Raw genomic sequence first — 27,742 nt, forward strand, 5'->3', positions numbered from 1 at the left:
TGATTTGACGACTGTTTTTTTATTTTTAAATATTTTGTATGCCTTATGCTGATTTTGTTTCGTTAAAAATTTAAATATGCATTTTTTTGCAATGTGCTTTTCCAAAATATTATATGATCGCGGTATTGTGGTAGTTGAAGTTGTTCCTGTGTATGTGTAAGTGTAGGATAAATATATATTTTATGGTTTTATTGGTGAGTCGTGCCGAATTTGTTGCAAATGCTTATAATTAAAATACAAATACAGTACGGCAATGGTAAAAAGCGCTACGTAGTAGTACATACATAAAAACTGCTCCTTACGTTTTCTAATGCGATCTTTATGTTTATAAATAATTATGATTTTGTTAAAATCAGCATATAATAATAATACAAATAAAATAAGTCGGTACATGGAAAAGATAATGGCATGAGAGATTGGATATAAATAAAAATAGAAATTAGCAATGAATATATGTATATATAACTATATCAGTACATTGCATCGCTAACATTTTTAAGTTATAATAAAAGTTTAAAGAACAAGCTGTGAACTATGGAAAGAAATTAGCGTGCTTAGTGATATTGTGAGGGCGACATATAATGTAAAATAGCGTGAAATACTCACACACACGCGTAGAAAACGCTCTGTAAAAAAATAAGTTCGCTAAAAAATTATATAAAGTAGCGGCGAAGAAATGCAAAGTATTTAGAATACTAATTATAAAAATTATCATCTTTTATATTTCTTTGCTATGACGACTGAAGTGCACTTGAACTTAAATTTCATTTTTGTGATTGAGATTATTTGCATGTCGATTAAAGTTGATTAATGAAGCGTAATCGGAAGACAATTTTTGTCGCGCTGGCAGTGGACAATATCAAAATAAACAAATATTTTAGAAATGCAAGCAGCAACAAACTTTTTCCCCCTTAGAAAAATACTTATATAGTTTAGGGATTGGTTAGAAAATGCTTAGAAATGCAAAGAAGCGGTTGCGCGGGAAACGAAGCTGATAAAGAGTAACTGGAGGTTAAGTGAGCATATAAATTGTACACAGATCTTAAACACTCACTAACATTATAAAAAAAATATCGGGGCTGTTCAACAGTGCACTGAAATGATGCGTGTGTATGAGTTTTTCGCTTTTCGGGGCGTGGTTGTGAAGAAGTGCTGTTACAACATTATACAAATGAGTACACCAAACACAGATTTTGGTTAAGGGGACGGTGCGACATCGCTGATATAATTTACATGGTATTGTAAGCGGCTGTATTGAAGCTCTGTTTTGGTAACGTTAGACGACTGAGTGGATGCGTGCGGCCATGCTGTTGTAAACGACGCTGATGTTGTTGCTGCTGTAGTTGTGGTTGCTGTTGGGCATTGTCTCCCAAAGGTGGCTGAGAATTGTTTCCATGCGATGATTGAGTGGTCTTAGCTGGTGCAGGAGGCGGCCTGCTATCACTATACTCGTGGTGTGCCAAACGACCGCCAATAGCGCCGCCAGTTCTACTACTACCCATCGATATAGATTTGTGCGACGCATGACCACCACTTTCATAATAGGAATGACGGCGGGGTTTAGAATGACTGTTGGAACTAGCAACCGACGCTAGTGTTGTTGGTACTGAACATGAGGAGGAGGATGAAGGAGATGAGAAGGACATATTTGAAGATATTGGGTTAGAGCCCACAAGGCAATCTTGTTTGCTTGTGGGCACGATCGGAGTTGGCGTTTGGTATTTATGCACCAGCACCTTAACGTTGCGGTCAACATATGGATCAGACATGCTCGATGATGTCGACGATGTAGACGAAGACGACGATGCCACTGACATTGTCGTGGATGCAGTAGAGAGGGGCGTAAATATAGACTGCGTTATTGCGTTTATAGTGCTTGATGTCGAATCAACCATTTCAGGAGCTGTTTCAGTCTCACAGAGTGGTGCTGCGGTGAGACTGTGCGTTGTAGAACCTGTTGTTGTAACGTCTGCAGTCAATGCAATTTGCGGATTGTGTTGGCGGGAATGATGTGGATCCGCATGCTGCGCTACTGGTGAAGAAGGCAATGAGTGATGACCTTTCTTCGCAGGCAAGACTGCAGTTTGTATTTGTAATACGTTTCCACTAGTGGCGCCGCTGCCACTATTACCACTGCCCGCTTTGGCCTCAAAACTTTTTTTGAGTATTTGCACAGTACCGGACATACGTTGATCAGTGGTGTTAGCACTACTGCCAACATTTCCTCGCATTAATACGGTCTCCTCATCTTCGTCTACGCCGGATATTACAGTTGTGACTGTGTCAGATTCAGGTGGTAACATATTTTTATTCTGTATATCGGATATTGTGTACGATTCGGGAGCAGAGGAAGCTGAAAATAAGTCATTGTGGAGCGGCCGGCTGCCGTCACTTCGACGCATAACCATCTGGCATGCTAATACGTCCGCACCGGCATTGCTACCGCCAGTTGAAGTAGTTGTAACCCCGGGTACAATTTCGACGCTGTTGCAGCGATATGGAGGACAACGGGTTCGTGTTGAACCGGCAGCTGAAGCACTTCGAAACAAATTAATTGCACCTTTGGCGATGCGCTTTGCACTGTTGGCTACTGTGGTTTCATCAGACGAACGCTCACCATTTTCTGAACACAATTTCTTCAGCGTATGATTGTTGCCAGTGCTACCGCATTGTTCCAATTTCTGTTTAGTGCGCTTCACCGTTCCCACATGATGTTGATGCTGATATTGCATCGATCCACTCTGGTAAATTTGTGTGGCAGTCTTATTGCTCTTATTGATGTTAAGTTCATGTATTTGCCCTTCGAGTATTGCTCCGCCGCCATATTGGCAGGAGTTGCGATTGCTGTCATATGCTGACCAGGAACTATTTCGTACTGGTACAGCGCTTTTCGTATCTCCTGAACCCCAAGAGGCATGCCGTGAGGGCAAATCTCGATGCCTATGGGTTCGAGTTATCACTCGTTCCTCTAATGTGGTAGTCGTCGAAGATGCGACGCTCGATGAGATCGAATCAATACTGCTATTAGAGCCCAATTTGCTGGTAGCACAACTGCTGGCACTCGTACCTGCACCCAGAACGTTGAGACGATCTAAAACAATACCACCGCTTCTGCTGCCACCGCTCAAGTCACTTGTACCACTGATTGCAGTCCAGGACTGAGTTTTGCGGCTATGACGTCTGCCGTCCACTTTGAATTGCTCCTCTTTTGTAGGCTCAGTAGGAGATGCATCCATTGCATTATTTGCAATATCCTCACTTATATTTGTGGTGTCGGAACACGTACTTGATCTATTTTGAACGATTGCCTCGTCGCCACCTCCAATCTCGGCAGCAGATTTTAGGTTGGATGTCTGTGTTATGAGTTTTGCAGACGATGTCCAAACCGGGCTGTGCTCCGTTTGCATTGAGGCGTCGCCGCCATAACAAGGTAACATTTCCATGCGTGTTACTGTTGTGCCAGTGTCGTGAGACACCGATCGACCGAATTGCAAGTTAAGAGATCTACGATCGTCGGCCGTCTTGCGTATATTTGTATGTGTCTCTAGATCCTGCACACGAGTACGCACAGATGCTATTTGTTGTTTCTGTTTCTTTTGTTGTAACTGATGTTGTGAAATGGTTGTAGGAGGCGGCGGCGGTGGAGGTGGCGGCGGTTGTACATTCTTCTGTATATGACGCACTTGATTTTGGGTAACACTATAATTTTCGCCATTACTTCCGGGAAAACGCATATTCTTCGGCTCCTCTGCTACACTTCGTTCCGGCGTTAGATTTTCCAACGATTGACTCTGCTGTTTAATTACTACTGTCATATGTGGCACGTGTGGCACCGCCTGCGGTGATGTGCTACTAGACCGACGCACCAGGCGACGTTGCTTGGCTTCATTTGTGCCGCCACTATTAATGGCGGCTGAAACTTTTGATCGTCCAACACTTTTGCCACTCAAAATGTTTCCATCGGTACATGCCACAACGTTATCACCACAGCTTACATTGTCATGACCACCGGTTGACTTCGATTTGGATTGATTTAGGGCCTGTATGAGTGGTGTGGGCTCACTGCCAGGCAGTAGACGCGCGTCTTTTGTGCTTTTCAAATTCGTCTCACTTTTACTGCGCTGCAGTTTTTCTTTATTCTTCATGGCATCCAACATGCCGCGGTAAGTTTCCAATTGATTCAGGAAATTCTTATTCGGCTTTATGCAGCTGCGGCGTTCTTTAACGTGTTGCAGTGCGTGCTTAAATTCCCAGTTGTATGCCTTCATGGCGTAAGCGATTACCACTGATGCCGATCGGCTGACACCCATTTTACAATGTACCAGTACTTTAGAGCCTTCCGACTTGGCACGAGTTATGTAACGAAATGTGTTGTCCCAGTGTTTCAACAAATTCGTTTTTTCATCATCATATACTCTTACATTAAAGTAATCAAATACACCCGGGAAGAAATTGTCGATCTCGCGAGTTACATTAAGTATATGGCGTATACTGAAATAAATACATATTAATAAGGTGTACTTTTGTATAATATGTATTTTATAATATTAAAGCATATCTATATTAATATTATAAAAATAATAAAATACCCATTTTTTTGCAACTCTTCCAAGTTGCTGGCATTCCATTCCGAACCAAGATAGACATGATCGAAAATTTCTGTTGGTGCATCCATTTGACCCAGGATGGTTAACATTTCCGCATCAATGAATGACTTGAATTCGCCTAAATCCATATCAAGTAGTTCTTCAAGTCGACCACGTATATATTTTGAGGTAACCTCATCTAAATCCACTGACATCATTATTTCCTTCAACTTCATTTTTATAACACTTTCCGTTTCCTCCTTTGCGGTTGGTCTATAATGAAAACACATAAGCATATAATTAATAATTATATAACTGTATAATTTTTTTCTTGACATACTTGTTTCTTATGGCATCTGGCGAAGGGGGACGTCGGCTTTCGATTGAGTCCATAGCATTCCACTCATTCAGGCAAGACTGTTCAGATTCGATATGGCTATCATAAAATGATGTCCAATCGTGCGATGGACCACGCGGATAGAAATTATTCTCACGAGCCTTTTGCGATACTTTATGTAATGTTTGTAATGCAGACCTTAAAAGATAAATAAATATTTGTTGATTTTTATGTTATATACTTATGTATAAGCATAAACTTACCACATGGCTTGCACAGAAACAGGCTTAAAAATATGGGTTTTACCATAAACTGAAACGCTAAAACCACTAGACAAATAAAAATTATTTAATTAATATAAAATTATAGGCATACATTTTGTAGTCTTACCCATCACCATCGAGATGTATTGTCGTATCGGCAAGTATCGGCAATACAAGTCCAATTGTGGTACGTTCGTTACAGTCAATGCCCAGTAGACAGGATTCTTCGACACCATCCTCGCAAACTTTACTATCGCCTGAGGCACTGATTTTCTCTGTATCACTTTTTATGGTCTGCCGTTGAGTTGCTTTCGCAGATTGAGATCCGCTGGTGTAATTTTTGTCTTGAGCATCCGTTGACTCCTCACCGCCACTACTTGACTCCGTTTGTGACTGCTGCTGTTGTGGCGTTCGTTTAATACTATCCGCTGACGATTGACGCATAGTAACGATATTTGCCGATGCTATGGCATTGTTCGCTTTAGTCGAATTATGTCGCATAATTTTATTTTTTCGATCGGTGGTTGTGGGGCGGTAACAACAACGTGATACAATCACTAGATACCTTGTGCGATTCGGTCGTTGGGACTCTAATTTAACAGCCTATATGAAAAACAAAATATTTTAGTTATTCATAATACTACAATATGCACTAGTTGGATACTTTACCATCTTCAAGGTTTCCTCTGGGTAAAGTAGATCAATCATTGATTGTAAGTGTTGTTGAATATCAGAATTATTACTTTGTGTGCTATTAGTAGATTTTGCCGAATCTGTACTTGCGCGACGTTCATTAGTTTTTGCTGGAACATCCTTAAGAGCAAGTCCCAAAACAGTGTCCTTAACGGCAAAGAAGCATTCGCTATAAGAAGTGTGAAAAAATATATATTTTAAGAATACATCAGGGCAATGTTTGTATTTATATTACCTCTTTTCAGATCTATTGCCTTCATCATCCTCAGTTTCTCCTTCCTGTAAATAAAACAGCAATTTATAAACAAATGTTGCGAACAATTTTTGAAAGGTGTGAAAAGTAGGATGAATTAAAGACCCATCTGTATTAATAACTTCTTATTCAGTGTTCTATTGTATTATTGCAGGAACACAATTTGCAAAACATTTTTGAAGTGCAGCGGGCTTCCTTTAGCACACCGGGCGGAATTGTTCCATATCTACCCCCTCTATTCTACACTGTACGAGTATTCACTACATACTAACTACAAATGTAAATATCAAATTATTAGTTAATGACTCTGAAAGGAGGATAGGACCTTCATATCAATAATGGATAAAGTGAAATGAAATAATTTACAAATATTTCATTATTAATTATTATATACAAACAAGAGTTGAAAAACATATAAAACGTAGTTTTTTTTCGTTCAAAAACTTTAATACTCTAACTTTTTGTATAAATAAAAACACTATCAGTAGATAATCCTCTTATAATTGCTGGGCAGTGAAATGTGTGAGTCATTATAAACCCCTATGATAAGCAAGACTTAAAACCTCCATCATTGATAACAATCAGTGATGCCATAACAACCAAATAATTGCAACCAAACAAGGAAACTTATTTAGCAATGTTAAATAATAACGCGTAAACATTTACACAAGTATATATATGTACATACAAACAAAATATTTGATATGAGGCAAAACAAAGAGACCATTCATGGAATATGCGAATATACCAAAATATTCACGGGAATGCTAATAATTACAATTGTTGTCGATCTAAAATGTGCTTATATGTATGTAAGTATGTATATAAAGATATAGTATGTATGTACGTTCATATTTTTCATATAAACTTGTGCCATACATATCTATATTCGTAATAGCATTGATGTTCGCGTCTGCGTCTGTTCAGAACAAGGTCAAGAAAATTGTGGGCTGAAAATATATTTTCTTCGAATATAATATTAAATATACAAATGTATATACATACTATATATACAAATAATATATGTATGTGCACTATTGAGATTACGACAGATTTATATTTAACATTGTTATTGTAAATTAATGCTTTTAAAGGTGGTCTTTTAGTTAGCGCCTTAATTGATAATCAATTAAACACCGGAAGTACTAGCATCATCTAAATTACTCATTTTTATTTTCGCTTCATAATCAAGTATTAACAAAAAAGAACAAGAAGTAACAATTTCAACGGACTGCATGCATTATCAAACTTAGATCAGTATTTCGAACCTACTAAATACAAAACAAATGTAAAGAAATAAAGCAAAACAAAAGCCGATATAAACATATACTAAAGAAAAAACATAAATGTTCGCACGGATGATCGCGACGTCGAAGTCAACGCCAACTACTATACCATTGGCCACACATAAAAAAGTGAATAATTTGGCATTTGCGCAACGCACTTTTCCTTTTTTGCACATTTCGGTATGATTGTAGCGACAATGAAATGGCAACGAGGAAATATGTAAGAAAAGAAACATCAGCAAACTACTAACATAGGCACTATGCAAAAAAACAGCCAACCTACGATCGTGTAACATACAAAGTCACTAGGCTATTTAAGTTTTCTGCTTCAATACACATATTTGCCTCTTACTATTATTATTTTGACATATTTCATTTCTATTAGATTTAGGGAGGTGGAATTGTCACAATATCTTTTTCCTGCATAGGGAGTCGATGTGAAATTACGTCTCCTCCCCTTCAATATATACAGAAGAAAATTATTTTAGTCACTGCACATCACTTATGTATTGTACATATTTGTGGAAAACATATAATAAAAATTGAATAAAGTACATATTATATCACTAAACAATAACTCTTTACGGAATTCACTGAATTTTAACAAATAAAAGGGAGTGGAAAAATGTTTTCCATCTTTTTAGAGTCGCTCCCTTTGTGGGACAAACAAACTCACCGAGCCACATTGTGGCGGCGAACCAGTAACACTCGGCGAACGCTGCACGGTCACCAATGCCATGCTCATTTGGCGGAGTTTCCTTCGTTTTTCGCCAGTAGAACTTTTCATAAATTCATTTTTAAATACTTATGATCACTATAACTATTTGCACAACGCACGACAATTGCAATAATTACGGCTGACTACAAATATACAAAAAAATTTACTTGTCAGTTTGCTGTCAGTTTGAGTGAACATTGTCAGGTTGGTAGTACTTGTTAGTGTTATCGATTCACAACAAAACGAGAAGTAACATAACTTTGCTACATGGGTATAACAGTTATAAATTACGGGTATATAAATAATAAAAAAATTGTTATAATATTTCACACACCAATTTATAAATAAATAATTATGAACATTTAATTTAAATTTTACAATTATCTTAACAATAATATACCATTGTGACCCATTCGAAACACGAAATAAGCATATAAGGGGTGGCATCTTGAAAGTTATTCGCTTTTATTTATTTCATATATCTAGGCCAGCAGATGGCGCTCACAATATTTTATTTTGCCCTTTGCACTAGTTTCGTAAATATTGAATAATATAAACACACAAACATATGATTTAAAGTTTTGTGTATAAATTTTCTGTATGAATTGAGAACTTGTGCAAATATTCATAGCTTTTTATATTAACTTTATTTATAAAATACTTCTGAGATTAATTAAACGTAAGTATTATATAGAATAAGATAATAAAGTGTTCTTATCAATGCACACCTTCGTTCTGCGACTTATCTTCATTTCTACGGTTTCATTAGTTCATTGTTTCGAAGGTCAACTTGCCGTGTTTGCAAAATACACTTTTGTATTTTTCTCTTTATTGTTCGAGACAAGAATTATATAAACAATCATAATGTCGACAATAATTGAAGATGAACAAATGAATAATCAGCGCGTTTTGCCTCGGATAGTTCTAATAGCCTGTGGCTCCTTCAGCCCACCGACACCAATGCACTTTCGCATGTTCGGTAAGATTGTGAAATACTATTAAACGCTTTCATATTAAATATGCGAATATATATTTATTGTATTTTTCCTTTGTAATATAGATATTGCACGTGATTTTTACAAAACACAAGGAACACATCACGTAATTGGTGGCATCGTTTCACCCACACACGATTCATATCAGAAGAAAGGACTCGTGGCTGGTACACATCGATTTGCTATGTTGAAATTAGCATTGCAATCCTCAACATGGATCAAAGTAAGTTTGTTTTAACATCTCTACAGGCTTTATTTATTAACTTCTTTACTTTTTTACTTTTAAGCCTTCGGACTGGGAAATACAACAGTCGGAATGGTCGCGCACAATCTCCGTTCTGCAGTACCATCAAAACCATATGAATAACTACATTAACTCTCCACTAGATAGTGACAAGAACGGTACTCTACCTGGTTGGATGCCTCCAGGTTTGCGTGAGAGGCAGGATGGTGTGCAATTGAAATTGCTGTGTGGAGCTGATTTATTAGAATCATTTGCAGTGCCGGGATTATGGGCAGATAAGGATGTATGCATTAGCGCAAATATATTTCAAGCATTTCGTATGCAATTTAATAAATTAATTTTTGTTTTAAGATTGAAGATATTGTTGGCAATCACGGTTTAGTGGTTATCTCACGTTATGGCTCTAATCCTGAAAAATTCATTTTCGAGTCAGATATGTTGACTAAATATCAGGTATGATTTATCAACAGTGTTTTTGATTAGTTTTGGTCACAAATTTGTTTTATGTTCTTTTTTTGCTTATCAAAGAAACATATTACGTTAATAACGAATTGGGTACCAAACGAAGTTAGTTCTACAATAATACGACGTCTCATATCGCGCGATCAGTCTGTGAAATACTTGCTTGATGACAGGGTCATTGACTATATTCAAATGCAAGGACTATTTAATTGTAAAACGTAAGTTACACTCATTTATAAAATATTTTATGCATGTATATTTACTTGGGTACTCAAGTAGTTCATGATATTTATTGATATATACATAAAAGCACTAGGATATAGTTCAGCATAGATTTTATTTTGACGAAAGTCCGATTCTAAAAGTTTGAAACTTTCGCGGTTTCGACGATTTTATTATTATCTGATCCCTTTTGCTCTTGAGAATTTCATCATAGTATAGTAAAAGTTTAACATCATTACATCAACAAAATTAAAAAATATTAATAAGTCAGTACTTGAAAGAGCTTTGATTTGTGAACAGCTACTCAATACATAACATTGCGTCATCGAAGTAAAAAATAAAAAGAACGATAAAATATTTTTTTATTTTAAAAATCCGTGTAAATTTTTTGAAAACATTACTTTTAAATCTAAAGCTTGAAGGAAAAAAGATGAAATATAAAAATATTTACATATTTCCAACTGAAGCGCTTTAATCTAAATAAGATTAACAATTTTACTAGTTAAATTTTTTTATTATAAATATAGGCTTTCCTTTTGAAAAGGTGACCAAAATAGTGGAATATGAATTCAAAAATAAAATATTTTTTTTTATTAATTGAGTCATTCGCTTTCTACTCTTTGCAGTCCGACGAACATAATGTCAACAATAATTGAAGATGAACAAATGAATAATCAGCGGATATTGCCTCGGATTGTTCTGATAGCCTGTGGTTCCTTCAGCCCACCGACGCCAATGCACCTTAGTATGTTCGGTAAGATTGTGAAATAAATTTGATTAAATGTGCGAATATATGACATATATTTTTTATTATATTTTTTTTTTATAATGTAGAAATTGCACGCGACTATTTCAAAACACAAGGAACACATGATGTCATTGGTGGCATCGTTTCACCCACACACGATTCGTATCAGAAGAAAGGACTCGTGGCTGGTACACATCGATTTGCTATGTTGAAATTAGCATTGCAATCCTCAACATGGATCAAAGTAAGTTGGTTATAACATACATATACAGGCTTTTTTTATTAACTTTTTTACTTTATTACTTTTAAGCCCTCGGATTGGGAAATACAACAATCGGAATGGTCGCGCACAATCTCCGTTCTGCAGTACCATCAAAATTATATGAATAACTACATCAACTCACCACTAGAAAATAACATGAACGGTACACTACCTGGTTGGATGCCTCCAGGTTTGCGTGAGAGGCAGGATGGTGTGCAATTGAAATTGCTGTGTGGAGCTGATTTACTAGAATCATTTGCAGTGCCGGGATTATGGGCAGATAAAGATGTATGCATTAGCGCAAATATATTTCAAGCATTTCGTATGCAATTTAAGAAATTAATTTTTGTTTTAAGATTGAAGATATTGTTGGCAATCATGGTTTAGTGGTAATATCACGCTGTGGCTCTAATCCTGAAAAATTCATTTTCGAGTCAGATATGTTGACAAAATATCAGGTATGGTTTATCAACAGTGTTTTTGATGTGGTCACAAAATTATTTTGATGTCTTTTTTTTCTTATCAAAGAAACATATTACGTTAATAACGAATTGGGTGCCAAACGAGATGAGTTCAACATTAACACGACGTCTCATATCGCGCGATCAGTCTGTGAAATACTTGCTCGATGACAGGGTCATTGACTATATTCAAATGCAAGGACTATTTAATTGTAAAACGTAAGTTACACTCATTTATAAAATATTTTATGCATGTATATTTACTTGGTACTCAAGTAGCTCATGATATTTATTGATATATACATAAAAGCACTAGGATATAGTTCAGCATAGAATTAATTTCCGATTCGAAAAGTTTGAAACTTTCGCGGTTTCGGCGATTTTATTATCTGATCCCTTTTGCCCTTGAGAATTTCATCATAATATAGTAAAAGTTTGACATCATTACATCAACAAAATTAAAAAATATTAATAAGTCAGTACTTGAAAGAGTTTTGATTTGTGTACAGTTACTCAATACATAACATTGCGTTTTGTCTATTTTAACTTTTCCTGGGTCAACTGAGCTTTAGGTGACATAATACTACCGTAAATATTGCTCTTTCCGACAACATCACTCCGCCTTATAAAAGTCCAAGTTTAAAAAGCAGTTTCATGCGATTAAAAATTGCAGAAACAAACCGACAACCTGTCACAATTAAGTGGAAACTATTAATGGAGAGTGAGTTGCCTTTAAACTGATTGACAATTTGTTTGTAATAATTCAGTTTACTAATCAACTGCATGCTAATTAAATGTTGAGTGATTCCATATCATTTCATACATATATGTACATATGTGCATTTCTATGTGCAGACGAGGCATAGAAATCGATTTCGGATTACTCTATGACAGATTTATATTCTCCATAATTTAAAATTAATGTATGACTACTTTCCTTGTGTCTTAATAGCACATAGAAATGTATATATGTATGTAAGTATCTGCGTTAGCATTTGTAAAATCATTATGCGCATCCAAATGTAAACAAACATGCATCATTTAATATATATGTATGCACGTATGTGCATATGTATGTATGTATGTTTAGGAGAAATATATAAAAATAGGTATATACATATATAGTAGTGTAGGCAGAGTTGTGAATATTTTACAGGAAGTTTTTTGGATAAAAAATTATAATTTCAATATTTAATTCCTTTTTAAATTGTTATCGTAATTTTGATTGGAATTAAAAAATTAAAATATAATTTTAATTAATTAAAATAATTTTTAATCAAAAAATCAGTATCAGAACTTGAAAATTTATTATTTATTTTAAAAGTAGTATTTAAATGTTTTATTACCACTTTAGAAATTACCATGTAACTTTTAATACCTAACATTTTGGAATTTTCAAAAATTGGAATTAAAAGTTTAATTTTTCGAAAATTTGGAATTAAAAATTTAAATTTTTGAAAATTGTAATTAAAAATTGAAAACTTATCTTTGAATCCCATAATCGAAATAAAATTAAAAAAAATGTTAAAATATTTTTTATTTTAAAAAACCGCTGTAATATATTGAAACAATTTCTTAAGTGAAAAGAGATAAAAAAGAAAATATTTAAATTTTTCTAACTGAAGCACTATTATTAAAAGGAATTAAATGTAAATAAGAACAACAATTTTGAACTAGTTAAATTTTGATTAAATATATGCCTTCCTTTTCAAAAGTTGACAAAAATGGTGGAATACGAAGAACGCAAACGCGAACTATGTGAATTCGAGAATAACAAATTTTTTTAATTATAAAGTTGGGATTATAATTATTTTGTTTTTTTTTTCAAACCGGTATTTGGAGTAAAAAAAATATTTTTAATCGTTCAATCTGGTATTTGGATTAAAAAAATATTTTTCAAATTTCAATCCGGTATTTGGAATTAAAAATAAAATAGTTTCATCGTTCAATCCGGTACTTGGAATTAAAAAACAAAAATCATTTTCATCTTCCAATCCAGTACATATTTGGAAATAAAAAAATATTTTTTCTCATTAAATCAGGTATTTAGAACCAAAAAAATCTTTTTCAGCCTTCAATCTGGTATTTGGAATTAACAAAAATATTTTTCACCGTTCAATTCGGTATTTAGAATAATAAAAAAATATTTTTCAGCTTTTAATTCGGTATTTGGAATTAAAAAAACATTTTTCATCTTTCAATCTGGCATTTGGATTTAAAAAAAAAATATTTTTCAGCGTTCAATCCGGCATTTGGAATAAAAAAATATTTTTCAATTTTCAACCAGGTATTGGAATTAAAAAATATTTTTCATGGTTCAAACCGGTTTTTGAATTAAAAAAATATTTTTCAGCTTTCAAACCTGTATTCGGAATTAAAAATTTTAAAATTAAATTTTGTTTAAGATTTTCGGTATTATATAATAAATATTTTTTTTAATTTAAATGTTAATTCTATCCATTTTTTATGTTTTATTAGCCACCCCCAGTATAGGTAGTTCTCATATAGTTCCTTCTTACTTCTATATAGTCTAAAAAATATTTTATTATATTTTTCATTAAAATTGCTTGTGAATAACAGTTTTTAAATGCTCACAAGCTTTTCAAAATAAACTAAAAAATGTTTATTATTGTTTTTACTTATGCTACTTTAAACTTTGTGCGGTTAGTAAGTATATGATTGGACTAAACCGTTTAACAACATACCCACAAAAATATAACAACTTTTATTTAAATCGTGTTAATACTAATCCCAGCTCATCCGTCAATAATTCGCCATCTGATGACGAAGATGATGCCGATGAGCCGGTGAAGGCTGTGCATATGGATCAGAGCGACTATTCTATTAAAAATTTTCTAAATAGTTTCAATTTAGATAACCGTAAGCCGTCAAGCATGAACGTGTTTTGTTGTGGTGGCAATGAGAATATCACCGCAGCCAAGAAGTTGCTACCAAGGCGTAATGGGCCAGGTCAAGTTGTGCAGGTGGTGACGTCCGAGAAAGGTACGAAAGTTGTAACGGAGATCCAGCGCGCTGGCAGTGGTTGGGATGAGGTGAATTAAAAATTTAAATAAAAAAAAACAATATTTTTTTTTATTAATTGTGTTTATTCGCTTTCTTCTTTTTGCAGTCTGAGGCTAAAAAGAAAAAGACAGATGCTGTGAATGTCTAAAATTATTGGTGTAATGTTCCTGATAGCGCTTAGAAAACATGTGAATGATGTTGCACCCAAATAATGGCTGTTAAAAGGATGTTGTAAATGGAGAGTGCTTGCTGAAAGTGAAAAAATATTCAATTTATACTTGCTTACGCTTAACTGAAATGAAACTTCTAATATGTATGTGTATGTGTGATGTTTGTCAATAATTTGCAGTTACATGCAGTTTGGTGTGGTGGAACTTATAAACTATAATATTAGATTAAAACAGAATGATATTTTATTAGTCATGAATTTTTAAACGACTATTTCCCTAGGCAAAACATATTCTATCTTTAAATGCACAGCATATCACAATTCCGAATTTTTCTCGCTAAATTCACCAAAGTAATGTATGTATAGACGAGCAGGGTTGCGTAATTTTTTATAAAATAATTTTGAGTATAATTAGATTTCAATGTTTAGTTTTTTAAATTAATTTTTCAGTTGCAAAATCGGAATTAAAAATTGTTGAAATATTATTCGTTTGATTGTATAAAGGAAGTGCGCAAGCGCGAAAAAATCTAAATTCAATTCTTTTTTGAATTTTTAATTTTAATCCTCAATTGTAAATTAGCATATTTAGATTTAAAAATAAGTTCATCGTTTAATCCGGTATTTGGAATTAAAAAACTATTTTCCATCCTTCAAGCCGGTATTTGGAATTAAAAAATTATTTTCCATCGTTCAAGCCGGTATTTGGAATTAAAAAAAATATTTTCATCGTTCAATCCGGTAATTGGAATTAAAAAACACATATAATTTTAATCTTCCAATCCATATATTTTGTTATTAAATTATTTTTATTTTTAATTACGTTTAGCATTCATTTTTTTTTACTTTTTAATCCGATATTTGGGATTTGAAATTCGAAAACTATTATCTTTCTTAACTAAAGATTTTCAGGATTACAAAATCAAAAAAAAAAAATTAAATGTTAATACAATTATTTTAATTTATATTAATACTTTATTTGCAACCCTGTATAATATTATCTATTAAATCACAAAATATACACATAAAATATGTAAAATAAAATAATTTGCTAAGCTAAAACCAAATAAAAATAAAAAACACGAATCCCAAAACCCCAAAAAATTGTAATTTACAATACTATAAATTTTGATTGCATGTAAACGATCATTCTATAGTTGTGATTCAGTGTGTGAAGACGTGCGCTCGCATTTTTGTGTGAAAATATTTAAAAAAAATATCTAACATACTCGTACTGTAAAGATACAATTTCGTGCTGAGGAATACATGTAAGTACGCTTCTTTGTTGTTGTTTTGTGTTAGGGGCATTTCGTTTACATTATCATAGGCCGTGGTAGCATAATTTTTTGCTTTCTGACGTTTTCAGTATTAATTTTTAATAATTTTTTCTGATTTCGAAGTGTAGGCGTTGTGAGAAAAAAAGTATAAGCATGTTTGTGTACACTCGTTTGTACATACACAAATTTTCACAATTGCTGGAGTAGGTTTTTGTTTTTCCAAAGTAGTTTTGTTCGGTTGTGTGTGCTCACATAGAATTTTGTAGCAAGTGTTTTTACTAGAGTAGGTGATTTTTCGAGTTAAGTGATTTTTGGAGCAGGTAGATTTTTGGATTTTTGAATTCGTTAGGCGGGTAGAGCAAGTAGTTTTTTGTTGAGTGTGGGGGCAAAGTGGGTTTTGCAACAGGTATTTTTTGCGGTTACGTAGACTGCCATACGGTTGTAGTTGCTGAGCTGTCACACAGTTTCAGAGCTGTACCGTATCGTTGGTGTTCTCTGCCGGCTGAATTGCCTATCGAGTGTGAGTTGTGCGGTGCGTCTAGCTTTCAATTGCCCGTGTTGCGGGGAGGACTTGGGCAGTTTTTGCTTTACAGGTGCTTGTGCCTGTCCTTGTGCGGGAAGTGCTAGCTTTGCGACTTGTTTGGTCGTAGTGGTGAGCTTTGAACCCACGGTGTGACTTGGTTCATTTTTCACATCGGTCGACTCGGGGTGGTACGGGGACAAAGTTCCTTCCGGCACCCGTTTTGAGTGGCCTTTCTGGGCTTCTGCTTGGATTGTGCGGTGTGCCCTCGCGTTTTTTCGCTGTAGTCAACCGCTCAGGTGGCGATTGCTACTGAGCATTCTTGCGCGCTTGATAGCTAGCCCTGTTGTGGCTGCGAAGGGGCTGCTGGAGTTTGCCTCAAAGTATGAGGAACTCCTAATGACGGTAATAACCGAGAATGCCCATCTTCATGGCCAGGTTGATGCCCTTAGAGAAAGTTGTGGGGGGCACTTTACGCCGCCGGGTAGGTCTGTGCCGGCTCCGTCGTCCGCCTGTAGAGACCTGGCCAGTTGCAGTTAGGAGCAAGGGGCCTGCAACTTCCTCTAAGGAAGTAATAAAGAAGGTGGTTAAGGAGGTGGGTCCCTCACTCGGAGTGAGGGTCCTTGATGTCCGGCAAAACGAGGGAGGTGGGCGGTTCTTCGCACTCCTTCTGCTTTAGAGAGGGAAAGTGTGGTGAAGAACAAAAAATTTGAGGAGGTGGGGTTGGACGCCACTGTAACCCGGAAGTTGGGTCCTCGGGTTGTGTTCCAGGGGTTCACACGGAGATCCCTCATGAAGAATTTATGGAGGAGCTATTCCGGTTGAACCTCCGGGACTTCAGCCCGGCGGCCCAGATGTCTGACGCAAGGATGGTCAGTCATCCCTGGTGGTGGCCGCTGATGGTAGGACCAATGTCGTCCTTGAGCGAACGGACAAGATGATGTCCGCCCTCTTGGAGGTAGGTAGGTGCTACATCAAGTGGTTTTCCTTCCAGATGCGACCGGATAGCCCCGTCGCTGGCTGCTTCCGGTGTATGGTTTTTGATCATAGCGTGGCTGACTGTAGGGCTTTATTAGATGTCTGTCAGAGGTGCGGTCAGGAAGGCCATAGAACTGCCGGTTGCGTCAATGCATTACATTGCCGCAACTGTGCTTTCAAGGGTAGACCAGCTGAACGTCTTATGATGTCAGCTGTCTGCCCGATTTACTGCGGCATTGTTGAGCGCATATTTACAATGCGCAAACGGCTATGGATATCATTTATAGATATTATCCATATATTTGATATCAAAGCACATATGTATGTATACAAGTATGTATATATGTGTTATTTGGCCCATTTAATGATGAATTCCATTAAAGCTGTTGAAATGGATAATAAAGTCATATTTGTATTATTACTTAAAAATTTAATTAATACAAGATTTACGTATGTATTTATTTGCTTTGGGCATTAGAAGTTTTGATAACATCTTAAAAGACCATGTCATATGCATATAATTAAGTGTATATGTAAACAGATTTTAAAAAACCGTACGCATAAAGTTCACATATTCACATATGTACATATGTATGTATGCAATTTCATGTAAACAAATTTGAAAGAATCATTCACATAATGTTTGTAAATTTGTCTACACACAACTTTGTATGTATGTAAATAGATACACCCATTGTTTCATACAAAAACTCCGTTGTCACGGGCAACCAACGGCCGAACTTCACGTTTTGTCAAAAAGTCAATGTGTCGAAGGACTGACGCGACGACAAAGCGTTGTTGTGTTGTTGAAAATTTAAGCTGTGCCGAAAAAAAAACGAATGGCCGCCGATTGTCACCGCTTCCCTTGTCGCTGTATCAGCTTCGCCTACTAACCGGCGTAAATATAATAAAATGTATGTTTATGTGTTATTATAGTATTATATTATACGTTCTCTGATTTTGCTTAAAGCCACACTTTTCGAATTTATACCTGTGACCTGCCAGTTTACTCTGATCAAAAATCGGATTTGGCAGACTAAAAACTAGAAATCTCGAGCAAAATTGAAATTTTATTTTAAAAACACCGCCATTTCGTCATTTTATATTCTTCATTGTTTCGAAGCAGAGAACGTGTATTCTAATTTCTCGTTCTCGAAGGTCAACTTGCCGTGTTTGCAAAATACACCTGTGTATTTTTCTCTTTATTGTTCCAGAAAAGAATGTCGACAATCAAGGACATGTTGCCTCGGATAGCTCTAATATCCTGTGGCTGTTTCAGCCCACCGACGCCAATGCACTTTCGAATGTTCGGTAAGATTGTGAAATACTATTAAGCGCTTTCAGATTAAATATGCGAATATACGGCATATATTTTTTATTATATTTTTCTTTTATAATGTAGAAATTGCCCGCAATTATTTCAAAACACAAGGAACACATGAGGTCATTGGTGGCATCGTTTCACCCACACACGATTCATATGAGAAGGAAGGACTCGTTGCTGGCACACATCGATTTGCTATGTTGAAATTAGCTTTGCAATCTTCAACATGGATCAAAGTAAGTTGGTTATAACATATACAGGCTTTATTTATTAACTTCTTTATTTTATTACTTTTAAGCCCTCGGATTGGGAAATACAACAACCGGAATGGTCGCGCACAATCTCCGTTCTGCAGTACCATCAAAATTATATGAATAACTATATCAACTCACTAGAAAGTGATATAAATGGTACTCTACCTGGTTGGATGCCTCCCGGTTTGCGTGAGAGGCAGGATGGTGTGCAATTGAAACTGCTGTGTGGAGCTGATTTACTAGAATCATTTGCAGTGCCAGGGCTATGGGCAGATAAGGATGTATGCATTAGCGCAAATATATTTCAGACATTCATATCCAAATTCATTCATTTGCTTATTTTTTAAGATTGAAGATATTGTGTGCAATCATGGTTTAGTGGTAATATCCCGCTATGGCTCTAATCCTGAAAAATTCATTTTGGAGTCAGATATGTTGAAAAAATATCAGGTATGGTTTATCAACAGTTTTGTTTTGATTAGTAGTGGTCACAAAATTATTTTGATGTCTTTTTTTTCTTACCAAAGGATCATATTACGTTAATAACGAATTGTGTACCAAACGAAGTAAGTTCTACAATAATACGAAGTCTTATTTCGAGCGGTCAGTCTGTGAAATACTTGCTCGATGACAGGGTCATTGATTATATTCAAATGCAAGGACTATTTAATTGTCAAACGTAAGTTACACCCATTTATAAAATAATTTTTGCATGTACATATATTTACTAGGGTTTTTTTTTTTGCGGGAGAGGGTGGAAAATGCCTTTCTCATCGTCTGTGCTGTCGTCACAGCAGCGGTATGTGCCACTTGCAGGTCACTAAAAACCCCCCCTCTAAGGAACCGTCGCCCACCCTGGGACCGCGTTTGCATTACTTCAGGGTGGCGTTCCATTTTTCTCATTGAGAGATTTACATCTGCGCACCTGCGTCCAGGTCCCGCTTTTTGATGCGTAGCAAGATTGCTGCGTATTTCTGGATAATCCTCCAGTTTGTTTCGCTCTCCAACATGACACTGATTAAATTGTCAGCGTTTATTGGCCCGACCAGGTCTTGTACTGCAGTGCGTTCTCCTTGCCAGCGCTCACATTCAAAGAATGTGTGTTCAGCGTCGTCGTCTGTCGCGTCGTTGTATAGGCATGTCGGCTCTTCGACTTTTCCCATTCTGTCGAGGTACTTTTTGAAGTATCCGTGGCCGGATAACAGCTGGGTTGTGTAGAAGTCTACTTCTCCGAATTTACGATTTGTCCATAAATCTAGATCTTTTATCAGCCTGGCCGTCCATCTGCCGCGACTTCCATTCTCCCATCTTTGTTGCCATGATGTTATCGTATCTTTCCTTATTTGTTGTATTGCGCTCTTGTTATTGCCGGGTGATTCCTTTAGCTCCCACAGCTTTTTCCTTTCGTATGCTAGTAGGTCGATTGGAGCATTGCCTCTTATAACTAGTATTGCGTCGCCTGATACTGTTCTGTAGGCTGATGCAACTCTGAGGGCTGCGGTGCGGTACACTCTAGCCACTGCCTTACGGCGGTTTTCTTTTTTAAGCGCGTCTGCCCAGATTTCGGCTCCGTATAATAAGACGCTGATCGTCGTCGACATTAGGGGCTTTCTCTTTCCTTGGCTGGGTCCTCCTATGTTAGCCATTAATCGGCTCAGTTGAGACGTGATTTTCGCTGCCTTACCTGCGGCGTGCTGGATTTATACCCAGAAGGTTAGTCTAGGGTCCAGTCTTACGCCTAGGTAGTTAACGGCTTTTTTTGTCCTAAGGATATCCGTAGTCGTCTGCATGTTTATCTCGAGAGGTATGTGCTTGTTTGTTAGCAGCAGTAGCTCAGTTTTCTCCGTGGCGAGCTGGAGGCTGTGTGTGTCGAGCCATGCTTGCGTCCGTATCATGACCATGTTCAGCTTTCTTCGTGCTTCTTCTGTATCCCTAGCTGTGATTACTGCTGCAATGTCGTGGCTATGCGCAATTAGATACGATTCATCTGGCATTTCTAGTTTTTATATTTCGTCATAGCTAATGTTCCACAGATCTGGGCCTAGAATGGATCCTTGTGCTGCCCCTGACGTGACTGCTATATGTCGTGATCCCTCTTTAGTATCGTACAGCAGTTTCCTGTTACTGAGGTAGCTCCGCACCACCGCCCTGAGGTAGTCGGGTATTTTGAAGGTTTTCTCGAGGGCGTCGATCATATCTACCCATCTAGCGCTGTTGAAGGCGTTTCGGACATCTAGAGTCGCCAGCAACACTATTCTTTTATATTTATGCCATCTGCGCTGTGTGGCTTCTACGTTGATCTGCCGTGTCTGAAACCGTGCTGTCTAGGCGACTGTCCTCCAGCTTCGTTGATAGCCGCTTCTAGTCTAGGCTTAAGTAGTAGCTTTACCGCTGTGTCAAGCATGCACAATGGACGGTATGCTGATGGCGAATTGGGGTCTCCTTTTCCCTTACTGATTAGCACCAGCCGTTGCTTTTTCCAGGGTTCAGGGAATATTCCAGCTTTAAGGCAGGCGTTGTACATATTCAGTAGTACTCCTGGGCGTTCTGCAGCGATTATTTTGAGGACTTCTGCAGGGATCCCGTCCGGGCCGGGTGATTTGTTGGCCTTGAGCTTGCCCGTGGCTACTTGCAGCTCTTCAAGGGTAAACTGGGGGATTTGCGCAGTGCTTAGAGTTTGTTCTGGGTCACTGGCCCTTGTTTCGTGTGTGGGGAATAGTACATTCACGATTTGATCCATTTTGGCGGCAGTTATGTCAGGTGGCTTTGCTCGAGCGCCGAGTTTTTTCATCACTATTTTATACCCTAGCCCCCAGGGGTTTCTGTTTATGTCCTCCCGTAGTTCCTCCCATTTTTTCTTTTTACTGTCGTCGATGGCGTGCTTCAGCTCCTTTTTTGTTGCTTTGTATTGCTCGGCCTCTTGGGGTGCGGCTCCTCTGCGCCTGGATCTCGTGTAGGATCTGCGAAGGCGGAGGCATGTGCGTCTGAGTTCGGCGATGTTTTCAGTCCACCTTTACGTTCGCTGTGGGTAGCCTGGGGCATTGATTTATGGCAGGCTTTGGTTCTATTAAGCATTGTGTGCTCGACTGTTTTTCTTGCTGTAAGGGAGGGGTCGGTAGATAGGCTCTGCTCGTCTATTGCGGCGATTAATTTCGATGTGTCTAGTTTCGAGATATTCCACTTTCATGTTCCTCTATTTTTCCTGAGCTGGTGAGCGTTTCTTCCAGTGTCGGTCATAAAAGAGACGTAGTAATGATCGCTGCCAGTGTAGTCCTCCAGGACTTTCCAATTACTTATTGAGCATGCCATGCGTTCTGTTGATAAGGTGATGTCTGTCAGTCGCCCTTAATGAACCCCGTGGTTATCTATGCAAGCAGGGAGGCCACGCGAGGGTTGACACAAGGCCTTAAGGGAGCTTATGTTCAGAGCCAGGTTCGGGCACGAAATTTTGGCGACGTGCATTGAACGTACTTGAAGACCTGGCATGGTTTTAACGAGACGGAGGTGAGAGCAGTATTAATCTGCCAGCCATTTCGATAAGATGTCACTCCTATCTACTGAGGTGGCAGAATACTGCCCTCCCCAGCCCTTTGTCAATCTAATCCGTATCGGTTTTCCAGTACATCATAATCAGAATTTTACTGGTCTCAATTCTGATGGGCTTTTGCCCAGGATTTTTATACTCTCGCAACAAAGTTGCCAAGGAGAGTATTATAGTCTTGTTCACATAACGGTTGTTTGTAAGTCCTAAAACTAAAAGAGTTAGATATAGGGTTATATATAACAAAGTGATCAGGGTGACGAGTAGAGTTGAAATCCGGATGTCTGTCCGTCCGTCCGTGCAAGCTGTAACTTGAGTAAAAATTGAGACATCATGATGAAACTTGGTACACGTATTTCTTGGCTCCATAAGAAGGTTAAGTTCGAAGATGGGCAAAATCGGCCCACTGCCACGCCCACAAAATGGCGGAAACCGAAAACCTATAAAGTGTCATAACTAAGACATAAATAAAGATATTAAAGTGAAATTTGCACAAAGGATCGCATTAGGGAGGGGCATATTTGGACGTAATTTTTTTGCAAAAGTGGGCGTGGCCCCGCCCCCTAAAAAAATTTTTGTACATATCTCGGAAACTACTATAGCTATGTCAACCAAACTCTATAGAGTCGTTTCCTTCAGGCATTTCCATATACAGTTCAAAAATGGAAGAAATCGGATAATAACCACGCCCACCTCCCATACAAAGGTTATGTTGAAAATCACGAAAAGTGCGTCAACCGACTAACAAAAAACGTCAGAAACACTAAATTTCACGGAAAAATGGCAGAAGGAAGCTGCACCCCGGCTTTTTTTTTTAAATTGAAAATGGGCGTGGCGTCGCCCACTTATGGACCAAAAACCATATCTCAGGAACTACTCTACCGATTTCAATGAACACCCTGATGACATGTACGAAATATGGGTGAAATCGGTTCACAACCACGCCTTCTTTCAATATAACGCTATTTTGAATTCCATCTGATGCCTTCTCTGTATAATAAATACATTAGGAACCAATGATGATAGCGGAATAAAACTTTACACAAATACGGTATTTGAGCTGAGGTATCACGTTTAAAAAAATATGTAAATGACGGATAATGAAATCTCGATTATCACTTTATCATGCGAGAGTATAAAATGTTCGGTAACACCCGAACTTAGCCCTTCTTTATTTGTTTTTCGTCATCTTCTGTTCCCTCGTCGCTTTGTTGCCTCCCTCTCTTGGGTAGGTTCTCCCTCGGAGCAACCACGGTGGGGGTTGTAGACGCTTATTTTAAGGCGGCATCTTCTCGCCTCTTCGAGGGAGGTTCATTGGGCGCGTGAGGCATTTTGAGCCAAGCCCTCCTCTCCTGCAGCTCTTGGTCGGGGGCTGCGTATTACTATTCGCAGCTAACCCACTTAGCGTAGGCCGTCCACTATCCGCCAACTGTGACCCCGGTAGTAGCCTGAGCTCAGCCTTACCAATGTTTACTTGGGTACTCAAGTAGTTCCTGATATTTATTGATTTATACATAAAAGCACTAGGGTATAGTTCAGCATAGATTTTATTTTGACGAAAGTCCGATTCTAAAAGTTTGAAACTTTCACGGTTTCGGCGATTTTATTATCTGATCCCTTTTGCCTTTGAGAATTTCATCATAATATAGTAAAAGTTCAACATCATTACATCAACAAAATAAAAATAAAATATTAATAAGTCAGTACTTGAAAGAGCTTTGATTTGTGAACAGCTACTCAATACATAACATTGCGTCATCGAAGTAAAAAATAACAAGTAAGGAAGGGCTAAGTTCGGGTGTCACCGAACATTTTATATTCTCGCATGATAAAGTGATAATCGAGATTTCATTATCCGTCATTTACATATTTTTTTATTTTGCTGTAAAATTAATTACAAATAAATTCTGGGAGATTTACCGATATTTTCGGTGAAAAATTAGGTTAGGTTAGGTTTGGCACTGAGTTCTTCGTGTTCGATATCAGGGACCTTGAAAAGTTATAGTCCGATCACGACAATTTTTCCACAAGGGATACCTCAGCTCAAATGCCGTATTTGTGTAAAGTTTTATTATATTGGAAGAAGGCGTGGTTGTGAACCGATTTCACCCATATTTCGTACATGTCATCAGGGTGTTAAGGAAATATTATATACCGAATTTCATTGAAATCGGTAGAGGAGTTCCTGAGATATGCTTTTTGGTCCATAAGTGGGCGACGCCACGCCCATTTTCAATTTTTACAAAAAGTCTGGGTGCAGCTTCCTTCTGTCATTTCTTCCATAAAATTTTGTGTTTCTGACGTTTTTTGTTAGTCGGTTGACGCACTTTTAGTGATTTTCAACATAACCTTTGTATGGGAGGTGGGCGTGGTTATTATCCGATTTCTTCCATTTTTGAACTGTATATGGAAATGTCTGAAGGAAACGATTATGTAGAGTTCGGTTGACATAGCTATAGTAGTTTCCGAGATATGTACAAAAAACTTAATAGGGGGGGGGGGGGCCACGCCCACTTTTCCAAAAAAATTACTTCCAAATATGCTCCTCCCTAATGTGATCCTTTGTGCCAAATTTCACTTTAATATCTTTATTTGTGGCTTAGTTATGACATTTTATAGGTTTTCGGTTTCCGCCATTTTGTGGGCGTGGCAGTGGACCGATTTTGCCCATCTTCGAACTTAACCTTCTTATGGAGCCAAGAAATGCGTGTACCAAGTTTCATTATGATATCTCAATTTTAACTCAAGTTACAGCTTGCACGGACGGACGGACAGACGGACGGACGGACAGACAGACATCCGGATTTCAACTCTACTCGTCACCCTGATCACTTTGGTATATATAACCCTATATCTGACTCTTTTAGTTTTAGGACTTACAAACAACCGTTATGTGAACAAAACTATAATACTCTCTTTAGCAACTTTGTTGCGAGAGTATAAAAAGAACGATAAAATATTTTTTTATTTTAAAAACCCGTGGAACTTTTTTGAAAACATTACTTTTAAATCTAAAGCTTGAAGGAAAAGAGATGAAATATAAAAATATTTACATATTTCCAACTGAAGTGCTTTAATCTTAATAAGATTAACAATATTACTAGTTAAATTTTTTTTTTAAATATAGGCTTTCCTTTTGAAAAGATGACCAAAATAGTGGAATATGAATTCAAAAATAAAATATATTTTTTTTATTAATTGAGTCATTCGCTTTCTACTCTTTGCAGTCCGACGACAATAATTGAAGATGAACAAATGAATAATCAGCGGATTGTTCTGATAGCCTGTGGTTCCTTCAGCCCACCGACGCCAATGCACCTTAGTATGATCGGTAAGATTGTGAAATACTATTAAACGCTTTCACATTAAATATGCGAATATATGAAATATATTTTTTATTTTATTTTTCCTTTATGATATAGAAATTGCCCGCAATTATTTCAAAACACAAGGAACACATGAGGTCATTGGTGGCATAGTGTCGCCCACACATGATTCATATGAGAAGGAAGGACTCGTTGCTGGTACACATCGATTTGCTATGTTGAAATTAGCTTTGCAATCCTCAACATGGATCAAAGTAAGTTGGTTATAACATATACAGGCTTTATTTATTAACTTCTTTGCCTTATTACTTTTAAGCCCTCGGATTGGGAAATACAACAATCGGAATGGTCGCGCACAATCTCCGTTCTGCAGTACCATCAAAATTATATGAATAACTATATCAACTCACTAGAAAGTGATATAAACGGTACTCTACCTGGTTGGATGCCTCCCGGTTTGCGTGAGAGGCAGGATGGTGTGCAATTGAAACTGCTGTGTGGAGCTGATTTACTAGAATCATTTGCAGTGCCAGGGCTATGGGCAGATAAGGATGTATGCATTAGCGCAAATATATTTCAGACATTCATATCCAATTTCATTCATTTGCTTATTTTTTTAAGATTGAAGATATTGTGTGCAATCATGGTTTAGTGGTAATATCCCGCTATGGCTCTAATCCTGAAAAATTCATTTTGGAGTCAGATATGTTGAAAAAATATCAGGTATGGTTTATCAACAGTTTTGTTTTGATTAGTAGTGGTCACAAAATTATTTTGATGTCTTTTTTTTCTTACCAAAGAAACATATTACGTTAATAACGAATTGGGTACCAAACGAAGTAAGTTCTACAATAATACGAAGTCTTATTTCGCGCGATCAGTCTGTGAAATACTTGCTCGATGACAGGGTCATTGACTATATTCAAATGCAAGGACTATTTAATTGTAAAACGTAAGTTACACTTATTTATAAAATATTTTATGCCTGTATATTTACTTGGGTACTCAAGTAGTTCATGATATTTATTGATTTATATATAAAAGCACTAGGGTATAGTTCAGCATAGATTTAATTTCCGGTTCTAAAAGTTTGAAACTTTCGCGGTTTCGGCGATTTTATTATCTGATCCCTTTTGCCCTTGAGAATTTCATCATAGTATAGTAAAAGTTTAACATCATTACATCAACAAAATAAAAATAAAATATTAATAAGTCAGTACTTGAAAGAGCTTTGATTTGTGTACAGCTACTCAATACATAACATTGCGTTTTGTCTATTTTAACTTTTCCTGGGTCAACTGGGCTTTAGGTAACATAATACTAAATATTGTTCTTTCCGACAAAATCACTCCGCCTTATAAAAGTGCAAGTTTTAAAAGCAGTTTCATGCGATTAAAAATTGCAGAAACAAACCGACAACCTGTCACAATTAAGTGGAAACTATTAATGGAGAGTGAGTTGCCTTTAAACTGATTGACAATTTGCTTGTATTTAAATTTGTAATAATTCAGTTTACTAAAGTTTGCTAATAAAATGTTGAGTGTTTCCATATCATTTCATACAAATACATATGTGCATTTTTATGTGCAGACGAGGCATAGAAGTCGATTTCGGATTACTCTATGACCGATTTATATTCTGCAAAATTTAAAATTAATATATTCCGTGTGTCTTAATAGCACATAGAAATGTATGTATATCTGCGTTAGCATTTGTAAAATTATTATGCGCATTCAAATGTAAACAAACATCTATCATTTAATATATCGCTCATTTGCGATGTACAAATGAGCATCCTCCCC

The 27,742-nt window shown here is 36.9% G+C and overlaps 2 protein-coding genes and 1 long non-coding RNA gene across 52 annotated transcripts in view; 1 reads left to right on the forward strand and 2 right to left on the reverse strand.

Moving 5' to 3' along the window:
* Positions 1-832: 832 nt before the first annotated feature.
* Positions 833-8,309, reverse strand: LOC105234161 (protein phosphatase Slingshot). Its single transcript, XM_011216447.4, has 8 exons — positions 8,095-8,309; positions 6,115-6,158; positions 5,856-6,048; positions 5,314-5,789; positions 5,187-5,252; positions 4,927-5,121; positions 4,590-4,859; positions 833-4,491 (listed from the first exon to the last, which is right to left on the reverse strand). Exons 1-8 carry the CDS (start codon positions 8,203-8,205, stop codon positions 1,230-1,232), a joined length of 4,617 nt encoding a protein of 1,538 aa, XP_011214749.2. The 5' UTR covers positions 8,206-8,309; the 3' UTR covers positions 833-1,229.
* A 346-nt stretch (positions 8,310-8,655) lies between these two features.
* LOC105234162 (nicotinamide/nicotinic acid mononucleotide adenylyltransferase 3) overlaps positions 8,656-27,742 on the forward strand; it is a 35,933-nt gene continuing 16,846 nt past the window's right edge. For 3 of the 50 annotated variants that reach the window (XR_007421515.1, XR_007421517.1, XM_049447430.1), the window contains exons 1-16: positions 8,657-8,815; positions 8,906-9,115; positions 9,197-9,354; positions 9,419-9,658; positions 9,727-9,828; positions 9,904-10,055; positions 10,686-10,813; positions 10,894-11,051; positions 11,118-11,357; positions 11,426-11,527; positions 11,598-11,749; positions 25,842-25,945; positions 26,037-26,194; positions 26,257-26,493; positions 26,562-26,663; positions 26,741-26,892. Coding sequence is in view for 36 of the 50 variants with exons in the window: in XM_049447430.1 (XP_049303387.1) it covers positions 9,001-9,115; positions 9,197-9,354; positions 9,419-9,658; positions 9,727-9,828; positions 9,904-10,055; positions 10,686-10,813; positions 10,894-11,051; positions 11,118-11,357; positions 11,426-11,527; positions 11,598-11,749; positions 25,842-25,945; positions 26,037-26,194; positions 26,257-26,493; positions 26,562-26,663; positions 26,741-26,892 (2,300 nt within the window). In the remaining 14 variants the exon portion in view is untranslated. Of the gene's footprint in view, positions 8,816-8,905; positions 9,116-9,196; positions 9,355-9,418; positions 9,659-9,726; positions 9,829-9,903; positions 10,056-10,685; positions 10,814-10,893; positions 11,052-11,117; positions 11,358-11,425; positions 11,528-11,597; positions 11,750-12,102; positions 12,252-14,198; positions 14,584-14,660; positions 15,989-18,676; positions 18,807-18,897; positions 19,056-19,117; positions 19,355-19,421; positions 19,524-19,600; positions 19,753-25,841; positions 25,946-26,036; positions 26,195-26,256; positions 26,494-26,561; positions 26,664-26,740; positions 26,893-27,345; positions 27,394-27,742 lie in introns of those variants that run through there. The other 47 variants (XR_007421524.1, XR_007421520.1, XR_007421523.1 and 44 more) reach the window with 40 other exon arrangements.
* Positions 11,120-26,517, reverse strand: LOC125776235 (uncharacterized). The gene is made up of 4 exons (XR_007421530.1): positions 26,378-26,517; positions 19,596-19,646; positions 19,239-19,479; positions 11,120-11,241 (listed from the first exon to the last, which is right to left on the reverse strand). It is a non-coding gene; the product is annotated as an uncharacterized LOC125776235 (long non-coding RNA).

The sequence above is a fragment of the Bactrocera dorsalis genome, chromosome 2 (genome assembly GCF_023373825.1).
Source record: "Bactrocera dorsalis isolate Fly_Bdor chromosome 2, ASM2337382v1, whole genome shotgun sequence".
NCBI lineage: Eukaryota > Metazoa > Arthropoda > Insecta > Diptera > Tephritidae > Bactrocera > Bactrocera dorsalis.